The sequence below is a fragment of the Microcaecilia unicolor genome, chromosome 7 (assembly GCF_901765095.1).
Source record: "Microcaecilia unicolor chromosome 7, aMicUni1.1, whole genome shotgun sequence".
Taxonomy (NCBI): domain Eukaryota; kingdom Metazoa; phylum Chordata; class Amphibia; order Gymnophiona; family Siphonopidae; genus Microcaecilia; species Microcaecilia unicolor.
The window spans coordinates 229,695,210-229,713,780 of record NC_044037.1 but is presented as its reverse complement, the minus strand read 5'-3'; the positions used below and the strand labels follow the sequence as shown (position 1 = coordinate 229,713,780).

Sequence of the window (18,571 nt, the reverse complement as noted above, 5' to 3'; positions counted from 1 at the left end):
TCCTTCATATTTCAATTTCTCTGCCCACTGGTAAGCTCTCATCAGACGCTCCCTAGTCAGCCCAGGTAAGAATTCAAGCTATCACCGACCTCAGGCACACCTCCTGTTCATGACGTGGTCTTGAAGACAGAAAACCACTGAAGTGGAGGGATGAAGGTAGCCTTACAAAGTCCGTAGAAAGCAGGCAAACAGTAAAGTTGAAGGATGAAGCTTCCAACACAATCACACTAACGAGGAAAAGTTCTGAAAAATGTGGTTTTATTGATGAACAGAAAGATCTGGCATGGGACATGTTCCAACTTCAAAAAGGCTACTTCAGGGATCTGCAAATAACATTTGAACATACAATGCAAATTATAAAACATATGAGTACACAATAAAAAATATAGTTAAAAGACAAAGTAAGAAAGCACATTCACAAATAGTTTCACAGGCAAAACAACATTTTTTAATGTATTTAAAAAGACATGTATGTGCACATATGGAAGATAAGGTAACATGCGTGCACATATATAAAATAAACCTGTGAGTGCTTTGTGTGATTTAACAAAATACACATATAACACCTTAAAAAGGAGTGCCAAACAAAGTTTACTTAGATAACAGGAGTATATAGAATATACATATGTGACATCTCAGGAAGAAGTTCTAGACCAGATCTCACTTGTTAGCGTAAAGTAAGTGAAAAACATATGTTTGCCAACCTCTTGTTGAAAATTGTATAGAAATATAGTTCTTCAAAAGTCCAAAACCACAGAAAATTCCAATCATGATTGTACATTGTAATTAAATGTTTGGTAACAAAAAAAATATTGTATTCTCCAGCACACAGAAAAAAGGTCTTCAGGTCTTACACAGGGTCGTTGTAATTGACACATTGGTAACAACAACAATATTGTATTCTTCAACCAACAGAAAAAGGTTACAAGTCAATATTCCATCTTACAGAGGATCATCTATGGTTAAATAATGAAGTCAAGACAGCACAAAAGATTGCAAAAAAAGGCAGGAATATATATTACTAGTAAAAAAGGCCTGTTTCTGGAACAAATGAAACTGGCGCTAGCAAGGTTTTCCTGGGAGTGTGTATGTTTGAGAGAGAGAGCCAGAGTGAATGTGCGGGTGTGTGACAGAGTGAGACTGTCTGTGTGACAGTGTGTGTGTGAGAATGAGAGTGTGTGACAGGGCCCCCTCCCCTGTTCCTAATGCCCCTCACCCCGTTCCCTCCCCTCCTTTTCCTCCTCCTTCCCACACTTTGGGTTCCTTAAGGCTTTCAAAAGTCTATGTACCCCTGTGGCCCTAACGGCCAGTATCTGGATACCCCACTGCTTTCCCCCTCCCCCCTCCCCCAAGATGTAATACTTTCACGTCCTTCATTTTTTAAAAAAAGTGTCCTATCTACCCTGTGTACAAATGCCCGGCATTCAGATTGTGTTCCTCTCGTAAATTTTCATTTCTTTCACTCATTCAGAACTTGCCCCCCCCCCCCCCCCCCCCCCCGAACACTTTTGGTTCCTTCAGTCTTTTAAAACTCTCCTACGTGTACCCTGTGTGCTAATGGCCAGCATTGAGATTGTTTTCCTGTCCCAAATTTGCATGTGTTTCAGTCATTCACAACTCCCCCCCCCCCCTTCTCCAGTTTAACACTTTTGTTTCCTTCAGTCTTTTAAAACTCTCCTATCTACCCTGTGTCCGAATGGCCAGCATTCAGATTGTTTTCCTTTCCCAAATGTTCATGTCTTTCAGTCGTTCAGAACTCCCCCCTCCCCCCATTTAACACTTTCGGTTCCTTCAGTCTTTTAAAACTCTCCTATCAACCCTGTGTCCTAATGGCCAGCACTCAGATTGTTTTGTTTTGCCAAATTGTCTGTCACTGATGTCACTGAGGTCAGTGCGTGCCTGCCTAGCAGACCACTTCCGGCAGGCACGGTCCCAGGCACATCCTGTTGGAGGTGAGAATTATTATATAGGATGTTGCATATATTATAATGCCAAAATGATATATTAAAGTTTAATAGTGTTGTGCGTAAAAAGGTACTCACTAAAAGTAAACTAAACAAGGCAGCTTGTAATTTATTTATTTTATTTATTTATTGCATTTGTATCCCACATTATCCCACCTCTTTGCAGGCTCAATGTGGCTTACAATTCATCATGGATACTGGAAGTAGAAGAGTGTATACATTTGGTTTACAGAGGGTTATGTGTTACATGGTGGTGAAATACATAATAGTATTAAAGCAGCAGATATTATAAGACAATACTGGAAGTTTTAAAGATTATACAGTTACACATGTTGATCTTTGTGATATATCTTGTTGAACAGATAGGTTTTCAGTAGTTTTCGGAAATTGGTCAGTTCATAAGTCGTTTTCAGGTTCCGTGGCAACGCGTTCCAGAGCTGCGTGCTCATATAGGAAAAGGTAGATGCATGGATCAATTTGTATTTCAGACCGTTACACTTGGGAGGATGAAGATTAAGGAAAGTGCGAGAAGATTTTTTTGCGTTCCTTGGTGGTAATTCTATTAGGTCTGACATGTAGGCTGGGGCGTTACCATGGATTATTTTATGGACTAGGGTGCAGAGTTTGAATGTGATGCGTTCTTTTAGTGGAAGCCAGTGTAGTTTTTCTCATAGGGGTTTCGCGCTTTCGTATTTTGATGAGCCGAATATTAGTCTGGCTGCCGTGTTCTGGGCCGTTTGGAGTTTTTTAAATATTTGCTCTTTGCAACCGGCGTAGAGTGAGTTACAGTAGTCCAGATGACACTGAGTACCAATGATTGTACCAGATTGCGGAAGACAGTCCTTGGAAAAAATGCTTTAACTCTTTTTAGTTTCCACATTGAATGAAACATATTTTTAGTTATGTTTTTCGCATGATTCTCAAGTGTTAGGTGTCGATCAATGGTGACTCCAAGAATTTTTAGGGTGTCCGAAACTGGTAGATTTAGTTTCGGTGTGTTAATAGTAGTAAATTTATTCTTATTGTATTGCGAGGTGAGTACTAGACATTGGGTTTTCTCTGCATTAAGTTTAAACTGAAATGCATCTGCCCAGGAATTCATGATGTGCAGGCTTTGCATGATTTCATTGGAGATTTCTCTTAGATCCTGTTTGAATGGGATGAAGATCGTTACATCATCAGCGTATATATATGGGTTTAGGTTCTGATTCGATAGTAGTTTGGCCAAGGGTGTCATCATTAGGTTGAATATGGTTGGTGAGAGGGGAGATCCCTGTGGAACTCCGCATTCAGGTGTCCATGTAGCTGATGTGGTCGAATTTGATGTCACTTGATATGAGCGTGAGGTTAGGAACCCCTTGAACCAATTGAGAACGTTACCTCCAATTCCAAAGTATTTGAGGATGTGTAGTAAAATTCCATGGTCAACCATGTCAAATGCGCATGACATGTCGAATTGTAACAGTAGAATATTATTGCCGTTTGCTATCAGTTGTTTGAGTTTGGTCATGAGCGTGACTAGTACGGTTTCGGTGCTGTGATTAGAGTGAAATCCTGACTGGGAGTCGTGTAAAATTGAGAACTTGTCTAGATAATCCGTAAGTTGATTGGTTACCAAGCCTTCTGTTATTTTGGTAATTAAGGGAATAGATGGTACTGGTCTATAGTTCGTTAGTTCATTAGCATTTTTCTTTGCATCCTTGGGTATAGGGGTGAGTAAAATATTACCTTTCTCTCTTGGGAAGAGTCCATTTTGTAGCATAAAGTTCACGTGGTTTGTTAGGTCCGTTATGTAATGTAATGTATCATTAATATTATTGAAATGCAGACCACTAACCTAAGGTGATGTATGAAACATTGTAGAGATACAAACTGCTAAATAAAGCTAATGTCTGGTCTCTCTGTTCACCAATAAACCACATTATTCAGAACTTTTCCCTCATCAGTGTGATTGTGCTGGAAGCTACATCCTTCAACCTTACTGTTTGCCTGTTTTCATGATGTGGTCATACCGGGTATGCTTGCTCACATTGCACCTGGGCCTCCTTGCTTGCCAGACCCAGAGCTTTTGGGAGCCAGTGTTCAAAGTTGTATTTTCTGAGTCCTTGAACAATTCTGGAAGGCCAACAAAGGGCAGGTGGTGTTGCCTGCTATAATTCTCTTGATCTTCTGTCCAATAGTTCCTTGTTTGCTACCTCGCCCATAGCCAGTTGAAACGTATTTAGTTTATCCTCTAGGAATATGGAAAGTGAGCAATAGAGGACATGAGCCAGATCCCAGGTGTACATACCAGAAGTCCTAATTGTGTATTCTGATGTATTTATTCATTTTATGTATGATATTTAAAATTATGTAACTTTTTTACCTTATCAATTTTTTTAAATATTTTGTTTTACCTTGTAATATGTGATGCTGTAACCCATAATGTGGGATATTAAGGGGTCATTTTACTAAGCTGTGTCAGAAAGTGGCCAGCGCTTCGATTAATGTGTGGGTTTGCTGTGTGCTCCAGCTAATTTCTAGCGTGCCTGAAAAATGGCCGCATTCGGGGGGGTTTTAATGGCCATGCGCTAATTTCTCCATTAGCATGTGGCCCTTACCACCACCTATTTAGGAGGTGATAAGTGCTCCTTCGCTACTCTTGCACAGGGCATGCTTATTCCCCACTCCCCGTGCTAGAAAATAATTTCTATTTTCTACTGCAGGGATCAATGCATGCTGATCACAATACTGTGGGACGCCTCAGCTTGCCCTTCGGTGGTGCTGTTATGGTGCTGTTATAGCCCTACCACCTTTTAGTTAAAGGGTCCCTAAATGTTTCAAATAACCTTCTGTATTAAAAAAAATTTCTTTAGAATTATTTTTGTCTTTATTGTATTAAATTTAAAACAAATCGGAGAAATTTTTTATTCACTCAACGTGTAATTAAACTCTGGAATTCGTTGCCAGAGAATGTGGTAAAGGCGGTTAGATTAGCAGAGTTTAAAAAAGGTTTGGATGGCTTCCTGAAGGAAAAGTCCACAGACCATTATTAAAATGGACTTGGGGAAAATCCACTATTTCTGGGATAAGCAGTATAAAATGTTTTGTACTTTTTTGGGGTCTTGCCAGGTATTTGTGACCTGGATTGTCCACTGTTGGAAACAGGATGCTGGGCTTGATGGACCTTTGGTCTGTCCCAGTATGGTAATACTTATGTACTTATGATAGCTGATATGGCAGAAAAATCTGAAGCTGATAATACTACAGCTGTTGTGTGCAAATGAATGGTACCTTGTTATTTTTATATCCTGGCGCTAATGATTGCCTTTATTTTTCATCACAGAATACATGCAGTTCTGAGAAGAATTGGGAGGTATTACTAAGCTTTGTGATCAGTGAACTGTATAAAGGAAAGATATATCAAGAAGAAGAAAATGAAGAGATATCAATGGTATATCCTTATATCCCAAAATTAGAATACAGTCATCTTGGATTTTTGATTGACATTAGAAATCTGTAGCTGCAGCCTCTCTGGCTAAAATCTGTAATGCTGGTGGTTGGGTCTACAGAAGGCTGGATGTATAGGAAATGGCCACTGTCATATTGGAAGCCACTTAGATCATTACAAAAACTTGTGGTTAGACATGAGGGAGGGAAGGTGTGGGATGACCAAGGAATTTGTATAGTTGCCTGTCCAAGATGGTAGAATTTAAAAAAAAAAGTGTGTGTATTTAATTTATATAATTTGCCTAACAAATTTGTTAGAAATTCATAATAAATACAAATAAACTCAAGAATAGACAAACTCACCAAATAGGAAAAACAGCCTCATAAAAGACAAAATACTTAGCACTCAAACGCTTCAGCAGCTTTAAGTAAAATATAAAGGATCAGGTTCCATAATCTTGGCCCAGCAATTGCCCATATAATTGTACAGATGACAAAAACTCCCTGGATAGTGGATATCTTACAACCAAAGTCATCATCATTGGTACTCAGCCACTTGGACTACTGTAACTCACTCTACGCCGGCTGTAAAGAGCAAATACTCAAAAAAACTCCAGACAGCTCAAAACACGGCAGCCAGACTAATATTCGGCAAATCAAAATATGAAAGTGCAAAACCCCTACGAGAAAAACTACACTGGCTCCCACTCAAAGAACACATCACGTTTAAACTCTGTACTTTAGTCCATAAAATCATCCATGGTGACGCCCCAGCCTACATGTCAGACCTAATAGAACTTCCACCCAGGAACGCAAAAAAATCTTCTCGCACTTTCCTCAACCTTCATCCACCAAATTGCAAAGGCCTGAAATACAAATTAATGCATGCATCTACCTTTTCCTATATGAGCACGCAGCTCTGGAACGCGTTGCCACGCAACTTGAGAACTGTCTATGAACTGACAAATTTCCACAAACTATTGAAAACCTATCTCTTCGACAAGATATACAACAAAGATCAACACATGTAACTGTATAATCTTTGACTTATCCAGAAATGTTTTATACTATCTTTTGTTTTAATACTATCATTTAACCCAAAACTCTCTGTTAATAATAAATGTATGTTCCCTTCTATTTCCCATATCCACGATGAATTGTAAGCCACATTGAGCCCGCAAAAAAGTTGGGATAATGTGGGATACAAATGCAATAATTATGACTGACAGCTGGGATATATCCTTGTAGTTTAGACAGGAATAATTATTCCAGAATGGTCAACTGTTTGGTATTTCTGCCATCATCTACTATGTTACTATCTTGGCAGTTTCTGCTTATGTGGTACAGTGGCACACAGCAGTTACTTGATATAATAATAGAAATCAAACAAAATAAAACATGGAAAATAAAATAAAATATAATAACTCTACTATCCACAACTATGGGGAGTAAGGGATGCCGATTAATCAAATAGGTTAGTTATCTAAGGTCCCTGTTTACTAAGGCGTGTTAGTATGGGTGTCTCTAGCTTTAGCACATGCTGAAAATGCTAGCGTGCCTACAGTGTGGCTTAGTAAACAGGGCCCTAAGAGTTTTCTGCTTTTTGCCCCTCCCCTCCCTGGTTGTAGCAGTTGGGAAATAGGAAGGTGAGAGGTAAGTTTGGTGTGAATGGAGAGAGAACTTTTCTCACTAATCCAGCTGCTCTTTTCCTTTCATTGCTTCACTGCCAAAACTGCTGCGTGGGCAAGATATCAGTTGACAGAGCATTCAAGATGGTAAATGTATCAGAGACAGTGGAGCTTTTACTATATTCACATACATTTGTACTTTAAAGCAGTACAAATGTGCATGTGGAACTTTAAAAATGAAAGCCTTATTTGTGATTTCTATTCCCTGACCCCATCACACCCCTTTTTAGTCATAGGTAATAGTACTTCTCCGAGGACATGCAGGCTGCTTGTTCTCACGACTGGGTAGACATCCACGGCAGCCCCCACCAACCGGAAGAAAAGTCTCGCAGGAGGTCCCGCACGTGGGGCACGCCCACCGCGCATGCACGGCCTTCTTCCCACCCGTGCGTGACTGCTCCCGCTCAGTTTCTGTTTTTCCACGCTGGAGAGATGGAGTTTCGTCCCTTGCCTTGTCAGGTCTGGAAAACCGTTTCGCGGCCTTGTCCGCTATTTCTTGTGTACGCGCGTTCGCGTTACTGTTTCTCGTGTTTAAAAAAAAAAAAAGTAGAGAAGTCTCCCTTTCCGTCGAGTGTGTTTTCTCCTTTTACTTTCGTCGTCGTCGTGGCCTTGTAGCCTTTTTTTGTTGTGGCCTTTTTACCACCTCCATCAACGGTTTTGACCTCGCCGACACGATTTTTCCGTCGATGTCCTTGAAGGTCCCGAGCGGATTTTAAGTGTGGTCGGTGTGGCCGGCAAATCTCGCAGTCCGATACTCATGCTTGGTGCCTCCAGTGCCTCGGGCCGGAGCATAATTCCAAAGCGTGCACCTTGTGTCTCGGCTTGAAAAAGCGGACGCAGGTGGTGAGGCAAGTTCTTCAGGATTGTCTTTTTGGAACTTGCGCCGGCCCATCAACGTCGGCGGCATTGGTGTCGACAGCGGGAACTTCGGCATCAGTGGCGCCGACTTCAGTGCCGAGCATGACATCGACCCCAGGAGTACAGGTTCCCTTGGCCCGACGACCTGCCAGCGATGGGGGCGGTGAACGGCCGAGTGGGCAACCCACCTTGGCTGGTCCCGCCGCCCAGGGCCATCGGGACCGAACCCTGTCGGACCCGACCCCGAGGAGGCGCGGGACTCCACCTCCTCCTCTTCTGTGCCGCGGAGCGCCCATGACGGACATCGGGAGAAGCTTGCCAAGAAGCACCGTCATCAGTCTCCCCCGGCGCATGGGACCGGAAGCTCAGGGGCGTCGAGAGACTCGGCCCCTGAAAAGCGTCAACGCTGGGACCTCTATTGAAGAGGTGTCAATGCGCAGGTCGTCGGGCACCCCGGTACCATCTCCTGGACCTGGGCAGCTTCGGGCACAGACGCCTACACCGGCCCCCCCCCCCCCAGCCTCTTCCGACAGCGACCTTAGATGAGTGTCTCCGAGCCATCCTCCCGGTTATCCTGGAGGGGCTGCTGCGCCAGTCTCTACCGGCACCGGGGGTGCTTGCGCCAGCCGTTGATGGAAGCGCCGTGATGCGGCACCGGTCTTGACCGCCACTCAGGTGGAATCCCCGTCGACGTCGATGGAGGGAGCTTCGTCCCCACCGGCACAGGAGTCCACCTCTCGGCACCATCATCGAGGACGTGGTTCCTCGGGGTCGAGACGGGGCCCGGTTGTGGACTGAGATCAGAGCGCTCATGTCCAACACCGAGGAGGAGGCCTCGTGGGGGGAGGAGGAGGATCCCAGATATTTCTCCTCCGAGGAGTCTGCTGGTCTTCCCTCCGACCCCACGCCTTCACCGGAGAGGAAGCTCTCGCCTCCAGAGAGCCTCTCCTTTGCCTCCTTTGTCCGGGACATGTCTGTGAGCATTCCCTTCCCAGTGGTCACCGTGGATGAGCCGAGGGCTGAGATGCCCGAGGTCCTCGACTATCCATCACCACCTAGAGAGTCTTCCATGGTACCATTGCACAATGTCCTGAAGGAGATGCTGCTTCGGAACTGGTTGAAGCCCCTATCTAATCCCACCATCCCCAAGAAAGCAGAGTCCCAGTATAGAGTCCACACTGACCCGGAGTTGATGCGGCCCCAGTTGCCACATGACTCAGCAGTCGTGGAGTCTGCGCTCAAGAGGGCCAAGAGTTAGAGGGATACCGCCTCGGTGTCCCCGGGCAGGAGTCTCACACTCTGGACTCGTTTGGGAGGAAGGCCTATCATTCTTCCATGCTCGTGACCAAGATCAAATCAAACCAGCTCTACACGAGCATCCACATGTGGAACAATGTGCGGCAACTGGCGGACCTGGTTGACAAGCTCCCGCCGGAGCAGGCCAGGCCCTTTTAGGAGGTAGTCAGGCAGCTGAAGGCGTGTCGCAAATTCCTGTCCAGGGGTATTTATGACACTTGTGATGTGGCATCCAGAGCTGCTGCCCAGGGTATAGTGATGCGCAGGCTCTCATGGCTGCGTGCCTCTGACCTGGACAACCGGACTCAGCAGCACCTGGCGGATGTCCCTTGCCGGGGGGGATAATATTTTCGGGGAGAAGGTCGAGCAGTTGGTTGAGCAACTACACCAGCAGAAAACCGCTCTCGACAATCTCTCCCACCAGGCACCTTCAGCATCCACCTCCACAGGTGGACGTTTTTCCTGGGCCCAGCGGTCTGCACCCTATGCCTACAGCAAGCGTAGGTACAACCAGCCGGCCCGAAGGCCTTCTCAGGCACAGGGCCAGCCCCAGCCCCAGCGCGCTCGTTCCCGTCAACAGCGTGCGCCCAAGCAGACCCCTGCAGCTCCATAGCAAAAGTAGGGGACGGGCTTTTGACTGGATCCATGGGAGCATAGCCGCCATAAACGTGCCCATGCCGGACGGGAGGTTGACAGTTTTTCACCAAAGGTGGCCTCTCATAACCTCTGACCAGTGGGTTCTCCAAATAGTGCGGTGCAAGTACACCCTGAATGTGATCTCCACTCCGCCAAATTGCCCATCGGGAGCTCAATCCTTCAGCTCCCACCACAGGCAGGTACTTGCAGAGGAACTCTCCGCCCTTCTCAGCGCCAATGCGGTCGAGCCCATGCCACCCGGGCAGGAGGGGCAGGGATTCTATTCCAGTTACTTCCTTGTGGAAAAGAAAATAGGGGGGATGCGCCCCATCCTAGACCTGAGAGGCCTGAACAGATATCTGGTTCGAGAAAAGTTCAGGATGCTTTCCTTGGACACCCTTCTTCCCCTGATTCAGAAAGACGACTGGCTACGCTCCCTGGATTTAAAGGATGCTTATACTCTCATCCCGATACTGCCAGCTCACAGACAGTATCTATGATTCCGTCTGGGAACACGGCACTTCCAGTATTGTGTGCTGCCCTTTGGGCTCGCCTCTGCACCACGGGTATTTGACTGACTGTACATTTGTCCTTTAGATTGTAAGCTCCTTTGAGCAGGGACTGTCCTTCTATGTTAAATTGTACAGCGCTGCGTAACCCTAGTAGCACTTTAGAAATGTCAAGTAGTAGTAGTAGTATTCACGAAGTGCCTCGTAGTGGTTGCGGCGTACCTTCGCAAGCTGGGGGTGCATGTGTTCCCGTATCGCGACGATTGGCTGGTGAAGAGCACCTCGGAGGCAGGAGCTCTTCGGTCCATGCAGTGCACTATTCAACTTCTGGAGCTGCTGGAGTTTGTAATAAATTACCCGAAGTCCCATCTCCAGCCAGTCCAATCTCTCGAATTCATAAGAACTCTGCTGAATTCACAGACGGCTTATGCCTATCTTCCCGAGGCGAGGGCTCAGAACCTTCTGTCTCTCGCCTCCCAGGCCAGAACGTTCCAGCAAATCACAGCTCGGCAGATGTTGAGACTCCTGAGCCATATGGCCTCTACAGTCCATGTGACTCCCATGGCTCATCTTCACATGAGATCAGCTCAATGGACCCTAGCTTCCCAGTGGTGCCAGGCCACCGGGAATCTAGAAGATGCCATCCGCCTGCCCATCAGTTGTCGCAATTCGCTGCGCTGGTGGACGATTCAGACCAATTTGACCTTGGGACGCCTGTTTCAAATTCCTCAGCTGCAAAAAGTGCTGACAACGGATGCCTCTCTCCTGGGGTGGGGGGCCCATGTCGATGGGCTCCACACCCAAGGGGTGTGGTCCCTCCAGGAAGCAGGTCTTCAGATCAATCTCCTGGAGCTCCAAGCGGTCTGGAGCGCGCTGAAGGCTTTTAGAGATCGGCTGTCCTTCCAAATTATCCAAATCCGGACAGACAATCAGGTTGCAATGTACTACATCAACAAGCAGAGGAGCACCGGATCTCGCCCCCTGTGTCAGGAGGCCGTCGGGATGTGGCGCTGGGCATGCCAGCACAGCATGCTTCTCCAAGCCACGTACCTGGCAGGCATAAACAACAGTCTGGCTGACAGGTTGAGCAGACTCATTCAACCGCACGAGTGGTTGCTGCATTCCAGGGTGGTACGCAAGATCTTCCGAGAGTGGGGCACTCCCTCGGTGGACCTTTTCGCCTCCCAGACCAATCACAAGCTGCCTCAGTTCTGTTCCAGACTACAGGCACACGGCAGACTAGCGTCAGATGCCTTTCTCCTACATTGGGGGAAGGGCCTCCTGTTTGCGTATCCTCCCATACCTTTGGTGGGGAAGACCTTATTGAAGTTCAAGCAAGACCGCGGCACCATGATTCTGATCGCGCCCTTTTGGCCCCATCAGATCTGGTTCCCTCTTCTTCTGGAGTTATCCTCCGAAGAACTGTGGTGATTGGAGTGTTTTCTAACCCTCATCTCGCAGAACGAGGAAGCACTTCTGCACCCCAACCTTCGGTCTCTGGCTCTCACGTCCTGGATGTTGAGGGCGTAGATTTTGCTTCCTTGGGTCTCTCCGAGGGTGTCTCTCGCGTCTTGCTTGCTTCCTGGAAGGATTCCACTAAGAAGAGTTACTTTTCTAAGTGGAGGAGGTTTGTCATTTGGTGTGAGGGCAAGGCCCTAGAACCTCGCTCTTGTCCTGCACAGACCCTGCTTGAATACCTTCTACACTTATTGGAGTCTGGTCTCAAGACCAACTCAGTAAGGAACCACCTTAGTGCAATTAGTGCTTACCATCATCGTGTAGAGGGTAAGCTCATCTCTGGACAACCTTTAGTCGTTCGATTCATGAGAGGTTTGCTTTTGTCAAAGTCCCCTGTCAAGCCTCCTACAGTGTCATGGGATCTCAACGTCGTCCTCATCCAGCTGATGAAACCTCCTTTTGAGCCACTGAACTCCTGCCATCTGAAGTACTTGACCTGGAAGGTCATTTTCTTGGTGGCAGTTACTTCAGCTCGTAGAGTCAGTGAGCTTCAAGCCCTGGTAGCTCATGCTCCTTATACAAAATTCCATCATAACAGAGTAGTCCTCCGCACTCACCCTAAGTTCCTGCCAAAGGTGGTGTCGGAGTTCCATCTTAACCAGTCAATTGTCTTGCCAACGTTCTTTCCCCAGCATCATACCTGCCCTGCTGAACGTCAGTTGCACACATTGGACTGCAAAAGAGCATTGGCCTTCTACCTGGAGCGGACACAGCCCCACAGACAGTCCGCCCAATTGTTTGTTTCTTTTGACCCCCAATAGGAAGGGGGTCACTGTCAGGAAACACACCATCTCCAATTGGCTAGCAGATTGCATTTCCTTCACTTACGCCCAGGCTGGGCTGGCTCTTGAGGATCATGTCACGGCTCATAGTGTTAGAGCCATGGCAGCGTCAGTGGCCCACTTGAAGTCAGCCACTATTGAAGAGATTTGCAAGGCTGCGATGTGGTCATCAGTCCACACATTCACATCACATTACTGCCTCCAGCAGGATACTCGACGCGACAGTCAGTTTGGGCAGTCGGTGCTGCAGAGTCTGTTCGGGGTTTGAATCCAACTCCACCCTCTAGGCCTGGTTTTATTCTGTTCAGGCTGCACTCCCAGTTAGTTGTTCTTCGTAGGTCAATTTCTGTGATGTCCTTGCCGTTGCGAGGCCCAATTGACCCTGTTTGTTGTTTTGAGTGAGCCTGGGAGCTAGGGATACCCCAGTCGTGAGAACAAGCAGCCTGCTTGTCCTCGGAGAAAGCGAATGATACATACCTGTAGCAGGTGTTCTCCGAGGACAGTAGGCTGATTGTTCTCACCTTCCCTCCCTCCTCCCCTTTGGAGTTGCATTTTTTCTCATTCCTTTGCTTGACATTTAACTGAGCGGGAGCGGTCGCGCACGGGCGGGAAGACGGCCGCGCATGCATGGTAGGCGTGCCCCGCGTGCGGGACCTCCCGCGAGACTTTTCTTCCAGTTGGACGTCTACCCAGTCGATATTGTGGGGAGACAGACAGTACATAGCTGTTTACCAGTGTGCAAAGATTTCAAAATTGCCATTATAAATGGGTTATTTCATTTCTCTCTCTGTTCCAGATTTAGCAATTTATCACAGTATCCAAATGCTTTCAAAAAGCTGATAATGATTCTTCTTTTTTTTTTTTTTTTTTGTTACATTTGTACCCCGCGCTTTCCCACTCATGGCAGGCTCAATGCGGCTTACATGGGGCAAAGGAGGGTTAAGTGACTTGCCCAAAGTCACAAGGAGCTGCCTGTGCTGGGAATTGAACTCAGTTCCTCAGTTCCCCAGGACCAAAGTCCACCACCCTAACCACTAGGCCACTCCTCCATTAAAAGGGTAATTTTTTTAACAGAATGCCTAACTTGTACATATAAATTACACCAGTGTTCAAAGAGCAAATTATGTGCATACTTCCCCTTGAAAAATATCCAAAGGAAGTGTATGCATGTACACATGCATAAGTTATAAAATATGTGTCATTGCTAATCCTTCCTCAGTCCCACCGCTAGAAACATTTCCATTCAGTTTCAGTAAATTGCACTAATTTTCAAAGAGCAAAGTATGTACATACTTCCCCATGAAAAATATCCAAAAGAAAATATATGCATGCATTATAAACTTGCTGCACAGCTTATTTTACATGTAAACATACATAGGCTATAAAATGTGTATCACTGCTAATCCCTCCTCAGTCCCACCCCTAGAAACATTTCCACTCAGTTTCCGTAAATTTAATGTGCAGGCTTTTATCCATCTATAGTATGGACATTTGTTAAGCTGTTTCTCTGCAAAAACCTCTGCTGTATGCGAGTCAATGTCTTTGGTAGTTAATGCATAAGTACTAAAGCTATTAGCCATGTTATAGTGTTTACTACATTCTATGATATGTTCACTGTACAACAATTTTGTTACTACTACTAGATGTGCACTGGGAAACCTATTCTTTGTGTGTGTTTTTCTGCAGATTAGCTCTAATGTTTGGTCTCCTGAATCCATTGAGTATTCTTTGCAGCAGTTTTGCTTACCATTCCTTAGAATTGCCAGTCTTCTTCAACATCATCTTTTTGGAACGGATTTACCTAGTTGTCAGGTACAAAATAAATGTTTCTTCACTCACTCATTATACTTTTGTTGCCATTAATTTGAGTGGCTTCACTCTTTTGTAAATAGACTACAGTGTTATGCAGAAGTTGAGGCACCCCTGGTCAAACTGTATGTTTCAATGAATCCCTAAGTGAAGCTGCTGTATGATACAAAACTAAACATGGTATCTGCCTGCAAGTTTTAATGCATAATTACTGTTTGCCTGTATATTTTAACAGATTGAAAATAAGTGAATGTGGTGGGTGTAAATGTTTGAATACCCCTCTAGTTAAATTATTGTTAAAAACACGTTTTTAAATAAAGCCCCCAAATTTGAGACTCATTAGTCCTTCAGTTAATCAGGTGAAGACAATTACATTGTTTGAACAATAACTCTCCTTCTATGTTTATGTTGTAGAATTTGATATACTGCCTTTACTAACAAAAGATCAAAGTGGTTTACGAATGTTAAATTATAGATAAAATGGAAAGGAACACCAGTTAAAATGGGAAAGAACATGCACTCACACAAAGTATATAAACAGATAAGATTAAAAAGGGGGGCAGAGTGCATCTCTGGGGATCTGGGTGGGCAGAAAGCAACAGCATTTAGGTGCTAGACAAATCAAATGCCTACTGAAGAACCAATCGATGAGCATCCAAGGAATGGAAGGAACAATTTGGGGTATACAGAATAACTAGTGAAGAAAGGTAGAGAAGGGGGATCCTGTGTGCAACACCTTGTGAGTGATAGGATTTTGAACCAAATTCAGAACTTTACAGGCAACCAATATAACTGCAAGAAAAGAGGGATGATGTCATCATATTTCTTATCCTGAAATAATAACTGCATTGCTGAATTTTGAAGGGTTTGGAGATAATGTGTGATTCAGAGTATGCATGGAAGGGAAATCAAGGTATTTGTGGATAAAGCGAATATGATGGAACCAAAAGTACCCTTTTCGGACTACCTAAGAAATTTGGTATTCAAATGACAGTATAGAATCAATTATTACACTTAGATAACGGAACGAATGCACTGTCGGCAGTGAAATGTTGAAGAGGATAGAGGTTCTAATAGGCCCCATATATGTTCCAGTAATCCAGCGTACCATGGTTTTAGAAGTGTACAACACAAATTTATATGCAGATAACCAAGTGACTAGCACATGGAAATGGGGAGGGTGGAAAAATAATAACAATATCATTGAAATAGAATAAAAAATTAATATTATGGTCCTGTAAGAGTGTCGCTAAAGGACTTAAGATATTAAACAATAGGAGAGACAGTATTGGCCCTTGTGGGACACCACAGTCACCTGAAATTTCCCTGGAGACAGCTTTTGAAGAGACAATTGAAGAAACCCTACCTGAGAGAAACAAAGTGAACCATGCTAAAATACACCCTGTTAGGCCAATGCCTTGCAACCAAAAGAGAAGGATAGTGATCAACTAGATCAAAAGCTGAAGAAAGATCAAGGGAGACCAGAAGCATAATATCCCCTTTATCCAGAATGGAATGAAGTTTGCTTGTAAGTGAAGCAACTGTGATTTCTGTACAATGATTAACCTTGTGATTGTTCTGCCTACTTTCAGCAGCCAACTGTTTCTGCATTTGGAAATGAATTTCATTCACAAAGCAGGGGCAGATAATAAAGAAAATCTCTAAATGATACCAGCTTTCAATTTCAATTGTAGAAAAACATTTAAGAAATGAAGTTACATGGAACTGTGAAAATGAAGGCAAGATCTTGAATACTAAGAAAATCTCTGATAGAACTGCCCTAAAACTGTTCAAATCCACAAATAAACATGAGAGTGTTACAGAAGGAAACCTTTTTTCTGGACCTCTTCACAAAAGTTGTAATAAGTGTGAAAAAGAAAACGAACTTTGAGAAGCCTGCAACTTCATGGAGCAAAGTGCTTTAAACTGATGAAATGAATATTGACTTTGGCCAAACACTATAATATTTTTGTAGAAAAAAATATGCATTTGAAGAAGAGAACTCTTATTGGGGTAGACCTATTGTAATGTGTAGATTGTGTGGCAATCGGTAGCACAGGAAATTCTGTGTGGGTGAGAGGAAGAATGTATTCAAATATCAAACATATTCTAGAAGCTAATGTCCCACAGTCAGTGAAGAAACTGCAGCTGAGAAGAAGTTAGCTATTTCATCAAGAAAACGGTCTGAAACATACCTTAAAATCAACCATGAAATAGTTAACAAAGGTAAGGTGCAGGTTTTGGAATGGAGATCTGAACCATGGAGTGCATGCAGGGAGTCCTGAACTAAAAATGTTTTGTATGGAAGCACTGAGAAAAACTCTCCTCACTGGCTTAATGGCAATATTTGGAAACTGTATTTTTCTGCCAAAAAGTGTCACAAAGTACTGATGGAAAGGATGCACAAATATTTGCACCAGCCTTATTCACTAATTTCTTATATTAAATCAGTTTTAAAAACCTGCAGATGGTAACTTTTATGCATCAACATAAGCAGAAAAATGTTGTATTTAACTTTGTAATAAGCAGCTTACAATGTAAGAGGCTGGTGTAGCAAAAACTACCAGAATATAAGACAAAGACTGCAGATACATTCAATCATACATTCAGAAAGGGGGGAAAAAGGACCTCAGTACCCACCCTTAGTAATAGGCTTACTGGGTGGGTTAATCAGTGCTAGAAAAAAAAATTCCCTAGTCAAATAAAACTCACAAATCAAATTTATCAAAATATGTTAAACTAGGAAAAAGGCCTGTTTCTTAAATCAAGGAAGCGGGCGCTAGGCAGGCAATCCCCCACCCTCCCTCGGTGTTTCACAGTCTGCCCTCCCTCCATTTTCAACCCCGCGTTGCGGCCCATGGACCCCCCTTCCGCAACCCTGTGCCCCCCCCTTCCCGGCGAACACTGCTCCCCCCCCCCCCCCCCCGCCGCTGTTGTCGACTACCTGTGCTGACTGGGGACCCAACCCCCCCCCCCCCCCCCGACAGCCAAAGTGCTGTTCTGCCCTTTGCACGCAAGCATGCACGCACGCATGCACAGAAACTTGAAGAGCTTGAGAAGAGCATTGAGGAACCAACGCAAAGGGCAGAACAGCACTTCAGCTGTCGGGGGGTTGGGTCCCCCGTCAGCACAGGTAGTCGACAACGGCGGCGGGGGGCGGTTTTCGGCGCGAAGGGGGGGTTGCCAGGTTCACGGAAGGGGGGTCCAGGGGGCCGTAACGCGGGGGTGACAGCTGATTCCGAGGCAGGGGGAGGAGTAGAGAAACACGCGGAGCGTGTTTCCCTATTCCTCCCCTTGGTTTCAAATCAGCTGTCACTGACGTCAGTGCGTGCCTGCCTAGCAGACCACCTCCAAGGGAGGCACGGTCCCTGGCACATTCGAACGTTGGCAGTGAGAATTATTATATAGGATATCTTATCTTCAGAAGTAGTTCATTCTTTTTTCAACTTTAAGGAGTTTCTTTTTCAGGACCAGTGACTGATTTTTACTCATACCTAAGTTTAACATAAATACAATAACATTTTATTTGCTGATTGTTGCCCCTTTTGTTCTGTAATATTCCTACTATTTTAGCAACAGCATTTGACACCAAAACATGTTTGACTAGAATTTAATCAAAACAGTACTATTATTGTTATGAACCAGTGGTGCTATGTTGCAGCAACCATGCAAGTTTCATATCTGTGATTTTAGTAGGAAATTGACTGGTCCATTAAGCTCTACACATTCCAAGAGTTTGGAAAAGAGCAGATGTAATATCGCTTCATAAGGGTGGGAATAAGGAGAAAACACAGAATTTATGGACCTGTTTAACATCAGTGGTTGACAAGGTACTGACAGATAATATGGTGCTATAAGCCAGTGGTTTGCAGAATCTTAGGTTTCGCAAGAGGAAAATTTTGCAAAGCAAATTTTTCTTTAATGTGACCAGAGGAGTAGCTTAGTGGATGTGCCATAGCTGAATTTCAATGAAGCCTTTGCTACAGAAGTCCAATGAGCAAGTAGGCCAATCTGGGAAATGGAAGAAAAAATTACAAAGTGGGTGTAAAGTTAGTTGAGCAGCAGGACTCTGTGATGATCTA

At 44.7% G+C, this 18,571-nt stretch overlaps 1 protein-coding gene across 1 annotated transcript in view; it reads left to right on the top strand.

Annotated features, from left to right (window-relative positions):
- Positions 1 to 18,571, top strand: part of UBR3 (ubiquitin protein ligase E3 component n-recognin 3) — a 686,242-nt gene that overhangs the window by 627,118 nt on the left and 40,553 nt on the right. Inside the window, 2 exon segments of the mRNA XM_030210854.1 lie at positions 5,290 to 5,397; positions 14,367 to 14,492. Coding sequence (XP_030066714.1) covers positions 5,290 to 5,397; positions 14,367 to 14,492 — 234 coding nt within the window.